The sequence below is a fragment of the Eubalaena glacialis genome, chromosome 4 (genome assembly GCF_028564815.1).
Source record: "Eubalaena glacialis isolate mEubGla1 chromosome 4, mEubGla1.1.hap2.+ XY, whole genome shotgun sequence".
NCBI lineage: Eukaryota > Metazoa > Chordata > Mammalia > Artiodactyla > Balaenidae > Eubalaena > Eubalaena glacialis.
The window spans coordinates 107,028,684-107,047,614 of NC_083719.1; the positions used below are offsets into that span (position 1 = coordinate 107,028,684).

The 18,931-nt window shown below is 34.6% G+C and overlaps 2 protein-coding genes across 2 annotated transcripts in view; one reads left to right on the forward strand and one right to left on the reverse strand.

Moving 5' to 3' along the window:
• Positions 1-18,931, reverse strand: part of FBN2 (fibrillin 2) — a 245,668-nt gene that overhangs the window by 82,888 nt on the left and 143,849 nt on the right. The window contains exons 12-19 of the mRNA XM_061188122.1: positions 17,567-17,686; positions 16,130-16,255; positions 15,167-15,289; positions 13,385-13,507; positions 6,326-6,478; positions 3,856-3,909; positions 2,136-2,261; positions 56-181 (exon numbers count right to left, since the gene is read on the reverse strand). Coding sequence (XP_061044105.1) covers positions 56-181; positions 2,136-2,261; positions 3,856-3,909; positions 6,326-6,478; positions 13,385-13,507; positions 15,167-15,289; positions 16,130-16,255; positions 17,567-17,686 — 951 coding nt within the window. The remainder of the gene's footprint in view (positions 1-55; positions 182-2,135; positions 2,262-3,855; positions 3,910-6,325; positions 6,479-13,384; positions 13,508-15,166; positions 15,290-16,129; positions 16,256-17,566; positions 17,687-18,931) is intronic.
• Positions 10,943-12,173, forward strand: LOC133089914 (ribosome production factor 2 homolog). Its single transcript, XM_061188121.1, has one exon. It carries the CDS (start codon positions 10,991-10,993, stop codon positions 11,909-11,911), a length of 921 nt encoding a protein of 306 aa, XP_061044104.1. The 5' UTR covers positions 10,943-10,990; the 3' UTR covers positions 11,912-12,173.

An 18,931-nucleotide genomic window follows, 5' to 3' on the forward strand; every position in this document is an offset into this window, starting at 1 on the left:
TGGTTCACGCATATTGAGGTGCTTACTGTTCACAACGAAGGAAGATGGCTCTTACCTTCACACGTCTCTGTCTCAGTCCTGAACACATAGCCAGGTGGGCAGGTGCAGCTGTAGCTCCCAGGTGTGTTTCGGCATAGGCCATTGTCACAAAGCAGTCTGTTTACCAGGCACTCATCAATATCTGGAAGCAACCGTTAGAAGACAGGAGACACACACAATGAAACAAACAGCACAGTGACCAAAACGTTTTATTTTTGTTGCTTGTTTTTTTCCTCACCCCATACCTTGACTCTCTTCGTATCCAAAGCACATTCCTGATCCTAAGCAAAATATATTTGGTTTTACTCATATGGAACATTCTTATTCTTGTGGCTACTTTTAAGATGTGTTGAAGTTCCTGGGAGGTGTGTAATGCTTTGGAAAAGGCACATTACTACTTTGTTCTTCATTTACTTACTGTCCCGCAGCAGTATTATATTTTAAGCATCACCATAATCTCCCTCATGATTGTACATTTTATCAAGTGGCTGAATCACAATTAATTTATCCATTAGTCCATGCTATGGGTTGAAATGGGTCTCTCAAAAAATATTTTGAATCCCTAACCCACAGTACCTCAGAATGTGACCTTATTTAGAAATAGGATTGTTATAGAGTAATCAAGTTAAAATAAGATCCTTCAGGTAAGTTGTATTCCAATATAGGTATGGACACCAACGACTGGAGTCCATATGAAAAAGGGCAAATTTTGACATAGGGACAGACACATACAGAGGGAAGCTGATGTGAAGACACACAGGGGAAAGATGGATGTGTGGCTAGAGTGACACATCTAAAAGCCTAGGAATGCTAAAGATTGCCAGCAAACACCAGAGACTAGAAGAGGAAAGGAAAGATTCTCCCCTAGAGCCATTAGAGAGAGCATAGTCTTGTTGACGCCTTGATTTTGGACTTCTCACTTCCCAAACTGTAACGATCAATTTCCGTTGTTTTAAGCAACCCCGTTTTGTGTACTTTGTTAGGGCAGCCCCAGCAAACTAAAACTGGAATTTGGCTTCATTTTTATTTTTAAAATCTAGTTTTAATTTTATCAAAATTATGCACGTACCTACTTTAAAGAGTTGAGTAGTGCCATGAACTGTGTTCAATGTGTGACTGCTCACTGAATCTCCCTGTTTTCAGTAGGGTACTCATGTGCTCAACTGTACTTGGACACTATGCTGGAAGCAACTTTGCTTCTGGGGAATAAAAACTAGCTGGTTTGCATATTTTTATAAATGTTCAACAATCTCTGGCTGGTGCCCTTCCCAACAGATATCAAAATCTGTTGTAAGTACATGATATTTAATATAGCTTTATATATCCATCTGTATGTATATCTTCAACCCAAGGTGAAATGGATGTATAATAACATAAATCAGTAATAAAACCCAGAGCCATAAACATAGAAAAATGTATTTCTTTCTAATCATAATCATCAAGACTTGGATGTAAGAGTCATCAGTGGTTAGATGTAAAAATTATTATATATAATAATGGATGGAATAACATTCGTTTTATAAAAGTGAACTCAAGTGCTCCACGGGAAAATCTAGATTCTTCACAAATTCTTGAATAAACGAACTACATACTTGAGTTTTTTCAAACATTCCCTTATAAATTACAAAAGGAAACACCCATTTCAGTTATCATGCTTGGATATGTTGCAGCAACTGATTCTTTAAAAGTCAACCTGTAATATTTAATTTTCTTAACTTATTATTATCCACACTGCCTCGTTAATTTTTGAATCTCACTTCCTAGTGAAAAATTATAGGATTAAGATATATGCAGATATAACAGGCCGATAACTGACTCTGTGTCCATTCACTTGGGAAAAAATAATTTAATTACTAAAAATAATAAAATTTAGTAATTTAATTACTAAAAATAATAAAATAATTTAAATACTAAATTGTGTTACTGTGTAACAGCATTTGCTTGATTCCCATAGTTTTATATCTCTGCACTAAAAAGGAAACAAGAAAAACTGTAAGATCTCTAGTTTTACTCATTTTTTTGTAGTTTGATTTCTCCTATAATCCATGGGATTAAACGATACAAAAGGCTCTTGTATAATAAAACAAATAACTTACCAATACAGTTTCTTCCAGAGGCATCTGGCTCATAGCCACTGTTGCAATTACAACGGTAACTACCACGTAAATTTTCACAAATTCCATTGGCACATATATCAGGATCCAGAGCACACTCATTGATATCTGCATTAAATGTTCAAAGTTTAATGCTCACAGCCACTTACTGTCTGTTGATACATGTATGTCTAGTAAAGATCACTCAAAATACGTAGTGTTTAACCGTGCAAACCCCCAATTTGTCTGCCGTTCAGAAAGGGAAAGGAAATGAAAATAAGGAGTGAGAATAAAATTGAGAGATATGGGACACTTCCTGGTAAGTCAAAAGAAAATGAAGGGAACTGGCAGAAATTCAAAGAATTAAGCCATGTAATGGGCTGGCATTTATGATAAAATTAATAAAGAAATTTATAGACTGTTGGCTCAAAACCCAAAGGAAAACCCAACTTGATAGGTATTATAACCATCTAATTAAAAGGCAAAGATTTATTAGGGTGTCTGTATAATTTTATGGTCCTGAAGGCCTGGAATATTTCTATTTTATTATCATTTTTTATAGTCAACTAAGTAATATGATACTTATTAAATGTTTCTCATTGTTGATAAGTTGAAATTAATGGAGAGGACAGTTCAAATGTGGATGCTTGAGAACACAGTGTTTTACAACAAGCCATGAACATGACTACTCTCTGTCACCCGTGGGCCGTGGGACTTGAGGAATGATGTGCTTGTATGAGCAACCATCTAGTTGCAACGGGCAGCTGGCTCTGTTGGGGAGGCCATATTGACAGGGAATAAAAAAACGGAGTCAGCATAAAATAAAATTTTGGTAACTATGCTCAAATTGTAATCCTAACTACTGTGTTCTAGAATTTGGGAAGCCTTAAATACTCCAGAAATGTCAGTCTTTTAATTTAATTTTTGGGAGAAACATCATCGTAAAAGTTTGCTCCTTTACTCTGGTTTCTGATGTTCTTTGCAAAAAATGTGATATTTACTGTCAATTAATCTATAATTTGTCTAAAGTCTCCTCAAACATGAAAGTATTAGAATATATATGTAAACTAAAGATTAATAGCACCCTACAATTTTATTTTAAAAAAACAAAGGACACTATTAACATATAAAATAACTTTATAAACACATATGTACTTAATATTCAAGTTCTATATTGGAATTTTGTTAATCATAGTGCTAAATTTAAAAAAAAGAAAACTTTAATGAAACCTTGTACTTCTTTGGTTGGACAGAAACATTTTAGTATTCTTAGCCATAAATAGTCAATTTATTTTTAGGGCAGTATATCTCAAATATCTCTTAAAGATCCATATCAAATATCTCTTACAGATTGTTTTTGTTTAAACCATGTCAGCACCATTATTTAACATTTTTCTTTAAATTGTCTTGTTTTTCTTTTTTTTTTTTACAAGCTCTAGCTTCTTCTTAAGTGACGGTATCCGTAAAATCATGGTTGTAGTTTGTTAGTGACATTTTAAACAACGAATATTTAACAGATAAATATTTATCTACTATGAAAAATGTACATCTACATACTGATTGATATCATCTAGCTTATAACCATTGTTCTAGGAGATAATTTATTTTATTACTTTATACTGATATATTTTTACAATATTAAATACATCTTATCTATAATATTATAATAATAAAGCTATAAAACTATATAATTATTATAAGATTGAGAATTGAATAGAGCTACCTCTTCCATCCACAGTGATACCTACTCCACTACTACAAAGACCGTGGAATTCAGCTGTAAGATAAAAACAAATAGAGAAATCAAAAACTCTAAACTATATCTGTTCCATACACAAGTCACTTACATAACTCCAAAACTATCATTAAGAAGAATTACCTGCAATAACTTAAAATGAAAAAAAGGACCATTTTCTAGCACATAATTATTTTAAGAATTCCAAAATCACAGGTAAGCATAAAAAAGTAAATAAAAATAACTGTGATTATCACCCTGAATTTCATTAATATATTGATAAACATTACAAATATTTTCTACTTACGTAAACTTTTAAAAAATCTAAATTGTACAACAGAGATTGCTTTTAAGCTTTTTTTCTCCTCTCAATAATAAAATAATAGAAAACACTTATGTAATAAATAGCATTTACTACATGATGTGCCTGGTATTGTTCTAGCATTTTGCATCTAATAATTTATTTAATCCTCCCAATACCACAAACTAGATACTGTTATTTTTCCTCTTTTACTCCCAAGAGAGCTTGGATAGAGATGGGAAGTAACATGCTCAGGTCATAGAGGTTGTAAGTGGCGAGGAGGCTTGGACCCTCTGTACTCTACAATAGACATTTCATGTAATAGCCTATTTATAATAGATGATTTAACATCTTTTCTCAGTTATGTGGATCTACCACACTCATTCAATCAATCTCTTATTGATGAAATTAGGTTTGTTCAACTTCTGCAATTATAATAAAAAAATACAAAGTTCAATTCTATCACTAGGTTAATCTCTTGGAAGTAAAACTGCTCAAAGTCTATGTCTCTTTTAAGGTTTTGATAGTCCCCCTCTCCCTAAATATCCCAGGTTACCCTTCTAGCACCAATGTAAGAGAGTACCCATTTCTGTATATCCTCCCCAACACTGGGGAAAATCAATCATTTGTATTTTACCAATCTAATAAACAAAAATGACACCTTTTTAAATTTTTAATTTTAGACAGATTGGACATCTTTTTATATGGCACTCTACCATTTGCCTTTCTGCTTTGTGAAGTTCTGTCTGTGTACACTGTACTTTTTTCTATAGAGGATTTCAACTTTCCTTATTGATTAATGTAAATTCTTTATAAATTAAATAAAATATTTTTCTAATTTATACGTGTATTTTAGTCTTTGGGGTTTGTTTTGAGAGTCCTTTATCATTACAAGATAACAAAAAGTTTGTATCTTCTACAAAAAATTATTTTGTAACATTTAATGTAGGGAGCTAACTTCATATTTTTTCCAATATTTATCAACAATATTAATTACTTAGTTTAATTTGTTCTCACTGATCTCAATGCTATCTTTATTGTGTCCTATATTTCCACTTATATTCACAACTCATTTTATTAGTCACTGATCTTTTTACGTAGTCTTGTTATCAATTTTTGCACTTCTTTCATAATATGCATAATTCACTTAACATTTTAGGGAAAGACTTCCTTCATTAACTCCTCTTTTTAAAAAATGTCATACTCAGTAATTCTTCCAGAGGGACTCTCATCATTTTGCTAAGGTTTGAACAGTCCATTTAGGATTTTTAACAGAATTACAAGCCATTTCCTTTGCTGGAATTCATTTCTTCCATCTTCTACCTGGGAAGTTCTTATTCCTTTTTTCAAGACCAAAGTAAGCCTCCACCCCTCTGTGCAGTCTTTCCCAGCCTCCCCAGGCAACTAACTGCTCCTTCCTTTGTGCTCTCCCAGTTCTTTATGTCCCTTTTAAGGCAGCAATCATACTAAACTGTAATTTATATGTGTGCCTACCTATATTTTCAACTATTCCCAACTTTAAAGGAAAAGAGATTGTGTTTATTTCTGATTCCCTACTGTACTTACATCTATTCAATATAGTTTTCATAAAAATATGAATAAACAAGTCATAGAATAGTCAAAGAATTAAACTGTTTAATGTGCCTATAATTTATGACAACATTCAGAAATAAATTTATGACTTTCTGGAACTACTGATAGATTCCTGATAGACTGGAACTTCTGATAGACTGCAGCCTAAGACCATTCTGTGTAAAGATTAAAAATAAATAAATAAAACCAGGTTCTCATGAACTTATTATAACCTTGAAAGTGATATGTAAATTTTATGCTATTTATCTTCAGAATGACAGAAGGGATGGAAGATTTTGAGGCTAACATATTCACGTAAAGAATCCGTTGTAACAGTCATAATTGGATCATAAAATAAATAAATAATCATAAAATTCACCGTGTGTTCTCTCTGCCTACAGATCATAAGTAAAAACAAGACAGATCTCTTTATTATATGCTTCACACATCAACACAGGTTTGGATTTCTTTTCTTCCATTAAAAATAAAGACAAAACACTTCCGAGCCGAGGTACTCTTTGGCCAAATATCTAATGTGACATTTCTAGATTCTTTATCAGGTGTGAAACTGGCGAAGGTGACTACCTGAATTTTTAGCAGGGCATGGCTGGCAGGGCTCTCCAAAACCATAGTCTGGATTGGCACAGCAGCATTCAGACTTGGTCACTGCGCCAGGGAAAGGACGGACACACACTCCCTTCTTGATTCCACCATAGCATGTACTGCGCATGTGAGTATCTAAAGGAGACAGAAGAACAATGATTTGAGACAGTGATAGAGACAAAGAGATTTCAAAACTGAAGGCTCCTTGTAACTTAAGTGGTCACTATATGGGAAGCTTCTAGAAGGCATCTGCCACTTTTCTTTTTCTTTGTATCTTTAGCAGCTCATAGTGTTAGGAAATCAACAAATGTTTGTTGAGCGAGGAAAAGAATAAATGCATTATCAACAATTCTTTTTTTTTTTCTCCAAGAAGGTTTATGTGCTACACAAGCATCAATTATCCCACTTTTCCTCACGGGCCTTTCATTGAGCCAGGTATATTTCCACAGTTATAAACAAGACTTAGAGCTCTAATCACTGACTACATTTAATATTATTTCTATTTTAGAAGTTCTAATGAACAATGAAGTGCAGTGCAGTTAAACTACCTTGAGATGATACTGCTTGGTCATGAACTTTCTTACTTAAATTTCTGAGTTAGGTGACCTTTCTCTTCAACCCCCAGTTTACTGTTGTGACTATGTTTTAATCATTGCAGACTCTCAATAAATCCAGTTACACAAATAATATTCAATAACTATCACTATGTATCTGTGGCATTGTGCTTGCTGCTTTACAGACATTATCTTGTTGAACATGCAGGTCAACAACTGCATAGGATAGTGATTATCCACTTTTTATAGATGAGGAAGTTGAGGTTCAGAGGGGTTACATAAGTACCTCAAAGCTGTAGACTATCCACGGTCTGAGCTGGGATTCAGACTCAGGCTTGTGTGACCTCCAAAACTCTTCCTCTTTCTACTATGTCCTGTTACACCCCCAAAGAAGCGTATCCTGCTTAGTTCTCTCATTCTAAATTCTCATAAAATATAATACAACTTTATGAGATGGTAAATGGTGAACTATAAAAAAACTCAGATCATCATACAGGCCAGAGAAGCAGTAGAGCTTTTAAGCAGTCTATTGATATAGCAATTCCATCAAAGAGATAACCATTATTATAAATATCTATAATTATTCATAACTTGTTGGAAATAACTTTATCTGCTTGTTATGCAAAGTGAGTCACCTATGTCTTACGATGTGGTGATGTTTCCCGTTAAAACAATGAGATGTGTGGCTGCCTTAAACAATGAGATCTGTGTATGCTCAAATAGAAGAAGGTCATAAGATTTTACCATACCAACCCTGGGAAGGGGACGTGCTGTTCCTTTCTGCTTCTGCTATGGCCTAGTTTGGCAGTCAGCTCTGAGTTACACATAAGAACAGGACTCAACACAATGACAAATATGCACAAATACCACATAGTTCATGATTTTCAATAAGATTTTTGTGAGTTCTTAGGATGGTACCACTTATCTCAAAAGGCATCATAGAATGGTCAAAGTTATTTCTGTTTTCATGTTGAGAACATAAGCCAGGAACAATTTTTAGAAGCAAGTTGATAAAAAGCCTATGGTACTCACTTCTATTTTTAATGAAGACAGTTGACTTTTTCCTTTTCAAAGACCCCACACTGGCACCTTAGTTCACATTATTCTCTTCAATGTAACCAAGCCACTGTTCCCAGTGGACAGGATTAGAGGCACCGATACCAGCAGCACCATCAGAACATGCTCACATGAATGTTTTGGTCGGTGATTGGACTTAATCCTAAGCTATACCTGTTCCATATGTTATCAAATTTCTCCATGTCTTTTCTTTCTTAAAAATTGGAATTGCTAAAGGATTTTTTCAGGTAATTATACTTTATCTTTACCAAAGGTAACATAGGTATGGACACAAGATGCTAACTATATTTTTCATTCTTTAGTATCAACTTTTCTTTATAGCTTAAAGCAGCAACTCTAAGACTATTTCTGATGTAACATCACTATTCCGATTTAACAAAACAGTAATAATTGTAATAGTTAACTTATTGGGCATGTTTTATGTGCCAGACATCATCCAAGCTTTACACAAATACATCTAATGTTAACTTATTTAATCTTCAAAAACAACTAGTGAGCAAAGGACGCACAGAGAGGTAATGTATCTTACCTAAGGCCTCATAGCTAGTAAATAGCAGAACTAGGGTAAAGAAAAAAATTAACCTTTTACCTGACAGAACTGTCAAAGAGTGTTCATGAAGATATTGAAATACTAACGTAACAGGATGTTAAAAAGGAAATTTAAGCTGAAATCCCATAGTGCTAAATATCATATAACAAGGTGAATTTTGAGACTCCATCCTGAAGGAAGTAGAGATGGAAAATTGGTTGCCAGGTCCTTAAACCCCTCCCAATACCGAGGATACAATTTAGAGAATAGCAATTAAGAGATGAGTTTTTGAGGAAGATTTTTTTGGAAGAGCCAGATTACAAGTTGGGCATGCTTCCATCCTCACCCCTGGTCAAGAGAGGAGAGCTTCGCAGGGAGCAACTTGAAGAGCTCTGTACCCAACTCTGTCAGGGACACCTAGCACACAGAGGAGAGTGGCTGCTATTCCCACTGTAGAACCTCTATTCACTAGGTTCAGAGGGCAAAGGGTGGCGTGTCCTATGGATGAGACATGGGCAACACTAAGAGAGGTTCCTAAAAGGACTACATGGAGAGGTGATGAGACACCATTAGATCTCTGTCTGAAGTGGACTGCAGAAAGACAAGAGGTTGGCCAGGAGTGGCCACCAGGAGAAAAATGCAGTGTCTGCATCTCGGGAAGGGCAGGCCAACGCCCCTGACATAATCATGAAATCACCCACGAGGAAGAAGTTGGCTTTAAACTCGTGTGAAGCCCAGAAGTCTTGAAGCCACCCTAGGACACTGTCACTGCTTCTGCCTTCTCACCTTTCCTCCTGCACTTTGAGCCTGGTGGAGTCAGAAATGTCTTCCTCACGAAGGCCTGAGCTTGGGAGGGAAGTCATAACTTCAAATCAAGTTCGAATATTAACTATTATATGATGTTGGACATTCTAATTGCTAAATTCAGATTATTTTCATTACCTAAAGTAGTCATATAAATTTTTGCTATCTAAAAATTGTAAAGTAAGGGGGTGCCTGAGTTTTCTTCCTTACTTATTGGATAAACTGCTCCCATTGAATAATTAAAAATATATTTTTAAAGGATTGAAAAAAACAAAATACAGTTGCCTTTTGTTCATATCCTGCCTGTGAGTCATGCTTGTTCAACATATTAGTTACAATAGTAGTTTAATTTTCTGAAAATAAAAACCCACATCTCACTACCTAGGGAAACAAAAATGAACAAACAAAATCTAAAATTAAAGTGCTAACTCTAATAGTAATTCATAGTAATGATTCATTTCTAACCTCAACAATCAATGTGTCTAAAAGCATTTCAAAAGGCAGAAGACATGAAGAAAACATATCTAGCATGTTAAGGGAACAGTAATATATAATTTTACACACAGAACAAATAGTGTTTTTATTTTAAAAAGTTTAAGCGACCACAATTGTGAAAAACTGGAGAGGGTTTCCCAAAAATTTCTAATGCCTTTTCTGTATGTGGACAAGGGAAGGAATATTTGTGTTTGAACACTGAATTCCTAACAACTACTCATATGTCGGTTGCTTAAAAGAAAAATCATTTCTCCCTCCAAAACTGGTTTTGTACTCACCATAGGTTTCAGCAAAATCATTTAGATAAAGGAAAAAAGCAACTGAAAATATTTTAGCTCTCTAAGCAGCAAGGAGCTACATTCTTCTAGTTACCGTATTTGAAATAGCCCTGAACGAAGTGCTGACAATCTTGTAAGCTGAAATAAATCCTAGATTGGATAGAGTGGATGAAACTTTAAGTGGTCAGATTATTTCCATCTGCTGTTGCTTCTTTTTTTTTTTTAACCTTCAGAATCCAAATGTTTTGATTCCCATAGGTAAGAATAAAGTAAAACCAACTATGTCTGAGAAAGAATTTCATTTCTCTCAAATATACTTTTAAACCAGTAAGTATGTCTGCTTTTTACTATATGACCTGAAAATAGATGATGCACAATGGCTAATTCACCCTAGAAGTTTCATGAAAGTGATTTGGAAAGAATACGGCATTCAATGTATTTTTACAGCACACTCACTCTGCTCTTGCTATCATTAGGACACGTTGGTTGGGTTTCGAAATGCCAATGACATTTTCATTTTGCCTGACTCTTTAAAGCTGATGCCTGGTAACTCAAAAGTATCCAAGAGGAATTCGGAATGGTTTCAAATAAAATATACATTCTCTCTCATACTCTTCCCAGGTTTCTATCATTAGCTACACAGTGATGAAGAATAACTATTTAGAAACATTTCTAGCTTTTGATATACGTCGAAGTTCTATTGTATAAATTATTTACATTTAAAATTTTGTTTGGGAAAAGAAGCAGACTCACAGATATAAAGAACAAACTAGTGGTTACCGGTGGGGCGGGGAGCGAGCAATATAGGGGTAGAGGAGAGGGAGCTACAAACTATTGGGTATAAGATAGGCTCAAGATCTCTTGTAACCCTGCGGTACACGTGCGTGCGCCAGGTGGTCGCTGCGGTAGCATGGACGCTTTGGATCGAGTTGTAAAGCCCAAAACAAAAAGAGCCAAGAGATTCCTTGAGAAAAGAGAACCGAAACTCAGTGAAAATATTAAAAATGCTATGCTGATTAAAGGGGGCAATGCAAGTTCAACAGTGACACAAGTACTTAGAGATGTGTATGCACTGAAGAAACCATATGGAGTTCTGTATAAAAAGAAAAATATTACAAGACCATTTGAGGATCAGACATCATTGGAATTTTTTTCAAAGAAGTCAGATTGTTCTTTATTCATGTTTGGCTCCCATAATAAGAAGCGGCCAAATAATCTAGTAATAGGTCGTATGTATGACTACCATGTGCTGGATATGATCGAACTAGGTATCGAGAAGTTTGTCTCCCTTAAAGATATTAAGAATAGTAAATGTCCGGAGGGAACAAAACCCATGTTAATATTCGCAGGTGATGATTTTGATGTAACAGAAGACTACAGAAGGCTAAAAAGCCTTTTTATTGATTTCTTCAGAGGCCCCACAGTATCAAACGTCCGCCTGGCTGGTTTAGAGTATGTTCTGCACTTCACTGCACTGAATGGGAAGATTTACTTTCGAAGCTATAAGTTGCTGTTGAAGAAATCTGGCTGCAGAACACCTCGGATTGAATTGGAAGAGATGGGACCCTCATTGGATCTGGTTCTGAGGAGGACACACCTAGCATCAGATGACCTTTATAAGTTATCTATGAAAATGCCCAAAGCCCTCAAGCCAAAGAAGAAGAAAAATGTCTCTCATGATACTTTTGGTACAACTTATGGAAGAATTCATATGCAGAAGCAAGACCTAAGCAAACTACAAACCAGGAAAATGAAGGGGTTGAAGAAGCGACCTGCAGAAAGGAAAGCAGAAGACCAGGAGAAAAAATCAAAGAGAATTAAAAAGGATTGATGGAATATAGCCAATAACTGCATTTTTATTGTAGTCTTTACTTAGAATTATCAAGCATCAATTATTTCAGAGTTTCTTGTAAGGTTTTATTGTATATTTTTATAACTTGATAATTTACCTAAATTATATATTATATACATTGTGAACAGTAACATACTAGTATTAGGTTGAAAGTTAGGCTCTTACTGGAGACATTACACCCTGGTATGCCGTTTTCTCTCTGTGATGTGACATTTCCCTCTGCCTACCCCCTACAAAGTCTCCTATCTTATTGGGTGGGTGAGTGAGGAGGGATCTCCAGAACAATCATTGGTATTTTAGAGAATTTTGGGTTAAGCTTTAGATAAAGGGAGGAAGTTATGGAAAGTAGAAATGGTCCAAAGTAACTGTGTACATGCTCAGCATGAGCTACCTGGAAAGTTGACCCCATCTCCCAGCATATACATACAACCTGACTTTTATTTTTTTACTTTCCTGTTGTTTTACCTGAAATTCTACCAGTTAGAGATTAATTTTGAGATTTTAAGCTCTGTGTCTTAAAACAGATCTCTGAGATGTCCACTACCTGATCATTGACATGCTACCTTACTATTGATTATTTTAAGAGATTCTGCTACTAAAAAAAAAAAAAAAAAAAAAAAAAAAAAGATAGGCTCAAGGATATATTGTACAACATGGGGAATATAGCCAATATTTTGTAATAACTGTAAATGGAAAGTAACCTTTAAAATTGTATAAAAATAAAATTAAAAAAAATTTTTAAACTCAGATGGCAAAAATAAATAAATAAATAAATAAATTTTGTTGGGATAAAAACAAGAGTTTATTTAGATAGAACTACAGTACCCATTTCAAGTCTTATTAGTTATTAATTATAAAATATAAATCCATTGTGTTTAGAGATGTGGTTATCTAACACTATGCAGAATGCTGGTAAAGGACAATTTTTTTTTCCTTCTCCAGCATTTCTGACTTGCATGTCATCAGAGGCTTCTGAAGGGAGCTAGCCAGGCTCTTTGTCCATTTTTTTTAAACCACTTTATTGATATATAATTCACATACAAAGAATTCACCCATTTAAAGTGTACAATTCAATAGTTTTTAGCATATTCACAGAGTTGGACAATCATCATCCTAGTTGATTTCAGAACATTTCACCACCTCAAAAATGCCTTTGGTGATCACCCCCTTCTCCCACCACCCTCACCCTCTCTGCTCTAAGCAGCCACTAATCTGCTCTGTCTCCACAGATTTGACCTTCACAAACATTTCATTTGGAGTCGTACACTATGTGGTCTTTTGTGTGTGGCTTCTTTCACTTAGCGTAATGTTTTCAAGTTCATCCATGCTTTCGTATGTATCACTACTTCATTCCTTTTTATGGCTGAATATGATTCCATTGTATAGATATATCTTTATCCCTTTTTCAAAGATCATTTGGTCAGTGGGGCCATTACAGAATGTTTCACTTACCAACACACACGCGTCCGTCCACACCCACAGCCAGGCCTGGGGGACAGTCACAGCGGAAGGACCCTTCATTGTTGATGCAATGCCCATTCATGCAGATTCCTGGGGTCTGGCACTCATCAATATCTGCCCAGAAGGAAACACAAGCCAGGCCATTACTGGGTAAATTTAACTTTACTACAGAGTTTACCTGTTGCCACCACTCTACATTATCAACATTTTGTTTTCAATTTTATAATTTGTGGAAGAACACACAGATGTGACAACAAATCTTATACACAAATGCAATTCTTTCAAACATATTTTTCAGAAAGACTGAGTGAAAGTTGCCTCATTTTACCACTTAGAAGAGTCTCACAAATTCATTTTTCATTATTTATTTGGCAATTCAGCTTAATATTAAATGATATTTAACTCAAATTAGTTAAGTGAAACAAATTCTTAAAACTAAGGTCAGTGTTTGTATTTAACTTTTAGTTACACACACATAAAATTCTAACTAAGATGCTGTTTTAATTTTAATTCAATTAGTTCATAATAACAAAATAATTTGGGGTCTCCCTTGTAATTTTCAATTCAATTGCTTGAATTTATGAACTGTAACCCACCATTAAATGGTTTCCCCACAAAGGGAAACAGCCTTCCAAACACGGGGCCGCCAAATCATAAGCATTTCAAAATTTATGGATTACAGCATTTGTAATTAAAAAATTAATAAAAAGTTCAACAAAGCAGGAACTGGTGAGATTTAGGTGATCTTTATATGTGTACTTAAGTTTCTTAAGAAATGCTAAAATGTTACATGCTGTAATGTCATGCTACACACTGGAACAGAATGCTAATCTCATATCTTGTGATTAATCCAAGTCAGCTAACCTTGAGATGACATCCCATGCATGAGTTCAATCAGCAAAGCTACAATGTTTCTATTTAATACTGAACTCCCCTTTCCTGAATAGTCAAGAAACTACTTTTATTCAGAAATACAAGAATCAGTCTTGATTTTTCACTCTCTACTGTCCCCAGAATTTCACTGAAATTACAGGGATTGGTTATGAGTATTATTTGGTATTCAGATAAGTTTGTATAATTGAAGGCAGAAAGCATTCATGGAGTTAATTTTGTCTAAAAGAAGAAAACTGTAAATAACTTGTTTTTAAGTAAAACTGCAAAGTTTGTTCCATCTTACTAAATTCCAATTGTGAGTATAAACATAATACAGTCTTATTTATTTCCAAGAGTCATATATTTTGCTTCCTAAAGTTATCGCTAGAGCTTGGCCTTCAAAAGGGTTTTATAAACAAAACAATTGCTAGGAATATTCAAATTACTTCTTCACGAAATCAATGTAAGATTTTTAGGTAATGATATTGTAACAAATGATCCGTCGATTAGCTTATGGAAAAGATATAATGCAAAACCAGTAATGAATGACAGTGGAAAATCTAGTTCTGAGAACACAAGATTTTTTTCTTCCTCTTTTTTATTGAGGCAAAGAGTAGAGAGAAATTATTTCTATATTGTCTTTTCTAGACTTGCTAGAACCAATCTGTCATTCCCTTAATTCTTCCTATGCCATTATTATTTTTGTAAAGATATTAGTGTTCCATAAACCACAATGTATGTTTTCCTAGGAAACTTCAGACACCTGCCGTACTGAATTAGCAAGAGATGTGAATAATACAAAATCCACATGAAGAAACTGAAGTAATTCTTGCATGATTGATTCAAATAAAAAAGATGGTTCCAATCATGGTTACTTTCCTATCTCAAAGCCATACATACCAGTGCAGTAACGCCCATTTGGAGCCAAGACAAATCCTGGTTTGCAGATGCACTTGAAGCTGCCATCTTCATTAATGCACATCCCATTCAAACACATGTTGGTAGTTGTACATTCATCATGATCTGCAGAGGAGAAAGTGACTTACACCACTGGCCTTGAGGAAACCAGTTCCCCCTCTTTCTACAAACAATCACCAGTCATATTCTACTGCATAAATGAGCCATGTGGTCATGGATTTTTTTTCTTATGAATGCCAACTGACTGAGGGCAAATAGTGTAGAAAACGTGAAGGACCTTTAGTGTAAGGGACATAAAGAAAAAAAATTAAGGAAACTTTGTGTTTAGTTTCTATTAAAACCACATGAGTAGTGTTTTATTTTGATTACCGAAAATGTTAATATGATTTCAGGGGATGTTTATATTGTATGAGAGAATAAAGCAATGACAACCTCACTGCAAGTGAAATGATCTGGACTTTCGTTAGTTGGTGAAATACATGTTGCTGTGCAAACAGAATATTTCTGTGGAGTATTGATATTTACTACACTGTTAGACATCACCAGGACCAAAATTTAGAGATTTGATTATCACATATGTCAAACATTTTTATGCTTCCCCAGATTGGAGGTGGGCCTTTTCTATTTTGTCAGTGTTATAACCCCGACATTCAAAATACAGTAGGTGCTAATAATTACAAAGAACAACTGCTACTTACAATTAAACATATGCCACACAGAAAATTTCCAGAAGCAGTAAATTATTCATTTGTTATGACATTTCCAAAAAACCTGTCCCTTCACTTTAATAGTCTTATGTTACATGTATTTATATTTTACCTAAGATATCTGAACAACTCTCACATATGTGTTGTGTGAGCTTTCATGAAAATAGTATATATGGTTCTAAATAAAAATGTATATCCTTTAAAAAATATTTTGCAAGGGAGCAGGCAATTTCCATACCAACACAGTTTTTTCCATCTGTAGTTAATTCAAAGCCAGCATTGCAAATGCACTGGAAACTTCCATCTGTGTTCACACATCGACCATTCTTACAAAGAACCCCATTCTGGATGCATTCATCAATGTCTGGGAAAATTAACAATAGCCAAATATTAGCCTTTTAAAATAATTATAGATAAAGACAATAAAACAATAAATGTAATTTTAAATATCTAGTTTATTTTTACATGTAATATTCAAGATCATGTTGCTTCTTCAGCAAAATTTTCATTTCTCACCAGCTTTTTTTCTTGGATAGGTAGGTTTATGCAATTTTACAGCCCTCACTTATAATAGCTGAAGAGGGAAAGAAAGAGAAAAATGAAATGGATGTGCAGGGAATGTAGGAGAGGGTGGACAGTGCAGCTGGAATTATCGGTGCAGTTGCCTCTGACATAGTGGTTGAAGACCTAAAAGTCAGAGCAAGTGATATCGCTTATATGTGGAATCAAAAAAAAATATGGCACAAATGAACTTATTTACAAAACAGAAACAGAGTCACAGATGTGGAAAACAAACTTATGGTTACCAAGCGGGAAAGCAGGGGGAGAGATAAATTGGGAGGTTGGGATTGACATATACACACTACTATATATAAAATAGATAAGTAGTAAGAACCTACTGTATAGCACAGGGAACTCTACTCAATACTGTGTAATGACCTATATGGGAAAAGAATCTAAAAAAAGAGTGGATATGTGTATATATATAACTGATTCACTTTGCTGTACAGCAGAAACTAACATAGCATTGTAAATCAACTATATTCCAATAAAAATTAATTTAAAAAAAAGTCAGCAAGGAGTTGAGTAAGAGTGAAGTAACTACAGAATATCTGGATTAAGAGCTACATGACAGAAATTGCTGGAATAAAGTGATTCAAGTAACTGCCAGGGGATGAATAGGAAATGAAAAAGAAGACAAGCAGAGTCATCTGCTAAAAGAATTCTGGGATGAATCAGCAGTGAGGGAGAGGTTTGGACGAGGATGGTGGGCATAGCAAGGAAACTGTGAATAAAGAGTAGGTTAGATTTGGTGTCCGACTATGTGTGAGGTTCAAAGAAACAGTAGTTGAAAACGACGATAAATCTTAAGCTCCGTTAATCAGAGAGCAGTAATGCTACTGATGTTACTTGGAGAAAGGAAGCTGTGATCTAGGGAAGGAAGAGAAACCAAATTTTTTTTGTGAAGCCAGATATCACGTTGCCTGTGTTACACATGCAAAAAGTGTTTATGTTCGAAGAGAGCACTTTGAGGGTAGCATAAAGTAAATCTGTAATAATGTAACAGCACTTATTTCATTCCATGTCTTATTTTAATAAATTCACTTTTAACCTCAACAGCCTGGGTCACTATATTTCATGGAACATCATCATATGTGAAAGCAAACTGCCTTACCAATGCATGCTTGCTTGGTGGGAGTCCTCTGGAATCCAGCATGACATTTACAATAATAGGATCCAGGTGTGTTAACACAATCTCCATTAGTGCAGGGATTCGATGTGCATTCATCAACATCTGTGAGTAGCAAAAGAAACCATTATAGACTTCACTCCATTTCTAGAAATGTTTGTTTAAAGTACATTTAGGCCTCCCAAATTTGAGAGAAGGCCAGTCAGTGGTAATAGTCTAAATATCAGAGTATTTATAAATGAATAAAAATTCCTTTCTTCAGCTACAGAGGCCAGTCTGGAGATTTACAAAAATAACACCTATTGGAGAGTACAAGGGAATTTGCTTTAATCAAGAAATAACAACTTTTCAATTTGAGTAATGCACAATGATTAAAACCACGGACTTGGGAAAGACACAGCCACGAGTTCCAATACGCTAGAAAATGCTTATTATCTAAGTAATCTGGGCAAGTTAATAGCCTCTTTAAAGCTTAGTACAGAGTTAGAAGATAATTAAAGATTTTTAAAGATATATATTTATATTACATGTTGACACTTCTACTAGTTTTAAAAAAGAGACAAATTATGGAATATTTTGTTAATTATTTTTTGTGGACTCAACTATATATATGTAACTATGCATCAAGGCTTGGATAATATTTTGAAGTAAAAAACACAGGATGGGGTAAAAAATGGAAATTAAGTAAAACAAAGTCTATTACATTCAGTAGCTTCTGGTTTCTTTAGGATCTTAAAATTGGCACAGGGATTTTTTTGTATGAAACCAAGTTTTATGCAAATACTAGTTCTGGTCCCAAGTGTGAGAAACATCACTGCTTTCCTTCAGGTTCTCTAAGCCTTGATTAAATGCAAATCCATCACAGAATTCAAGGACTGCACAACCAAACAACTGACTAGACAGTAGAGATTAGTCAAATCCCAGAGAAATCAAGTTTGTCAGTGTTAGAAAAAGTTTAATTCATCTTCTTTCAGCAATGCCCACTAAATATTATTTTGAATGCTGGAGAATTAAAAACCTGGCTGACTGGTTAGGCATAGTGACTTGCCATTTCATATACATGAGAAGCCATTAACATATACAATTTCAGCTAAATTGGAGAACACAACAATAAAGTCAATTCACAGGTTTACCATTTTAATAGACAGATTACTCCTTTCACAGATGTTCTTAAAAGAGGAACTGTACTCTACCAAACTCACCAGCTTCACTGATATATACACTCAGACTGAATGCAATTAAACCCTCTCTGGTAAAGGAGGAAAAAAACAATCTCATAGCAAATAAAAACGACAAAGAAAAACAGGATTAAATACTCTTTCAATTCATCCAAAGATGCCTTCAGCCCAC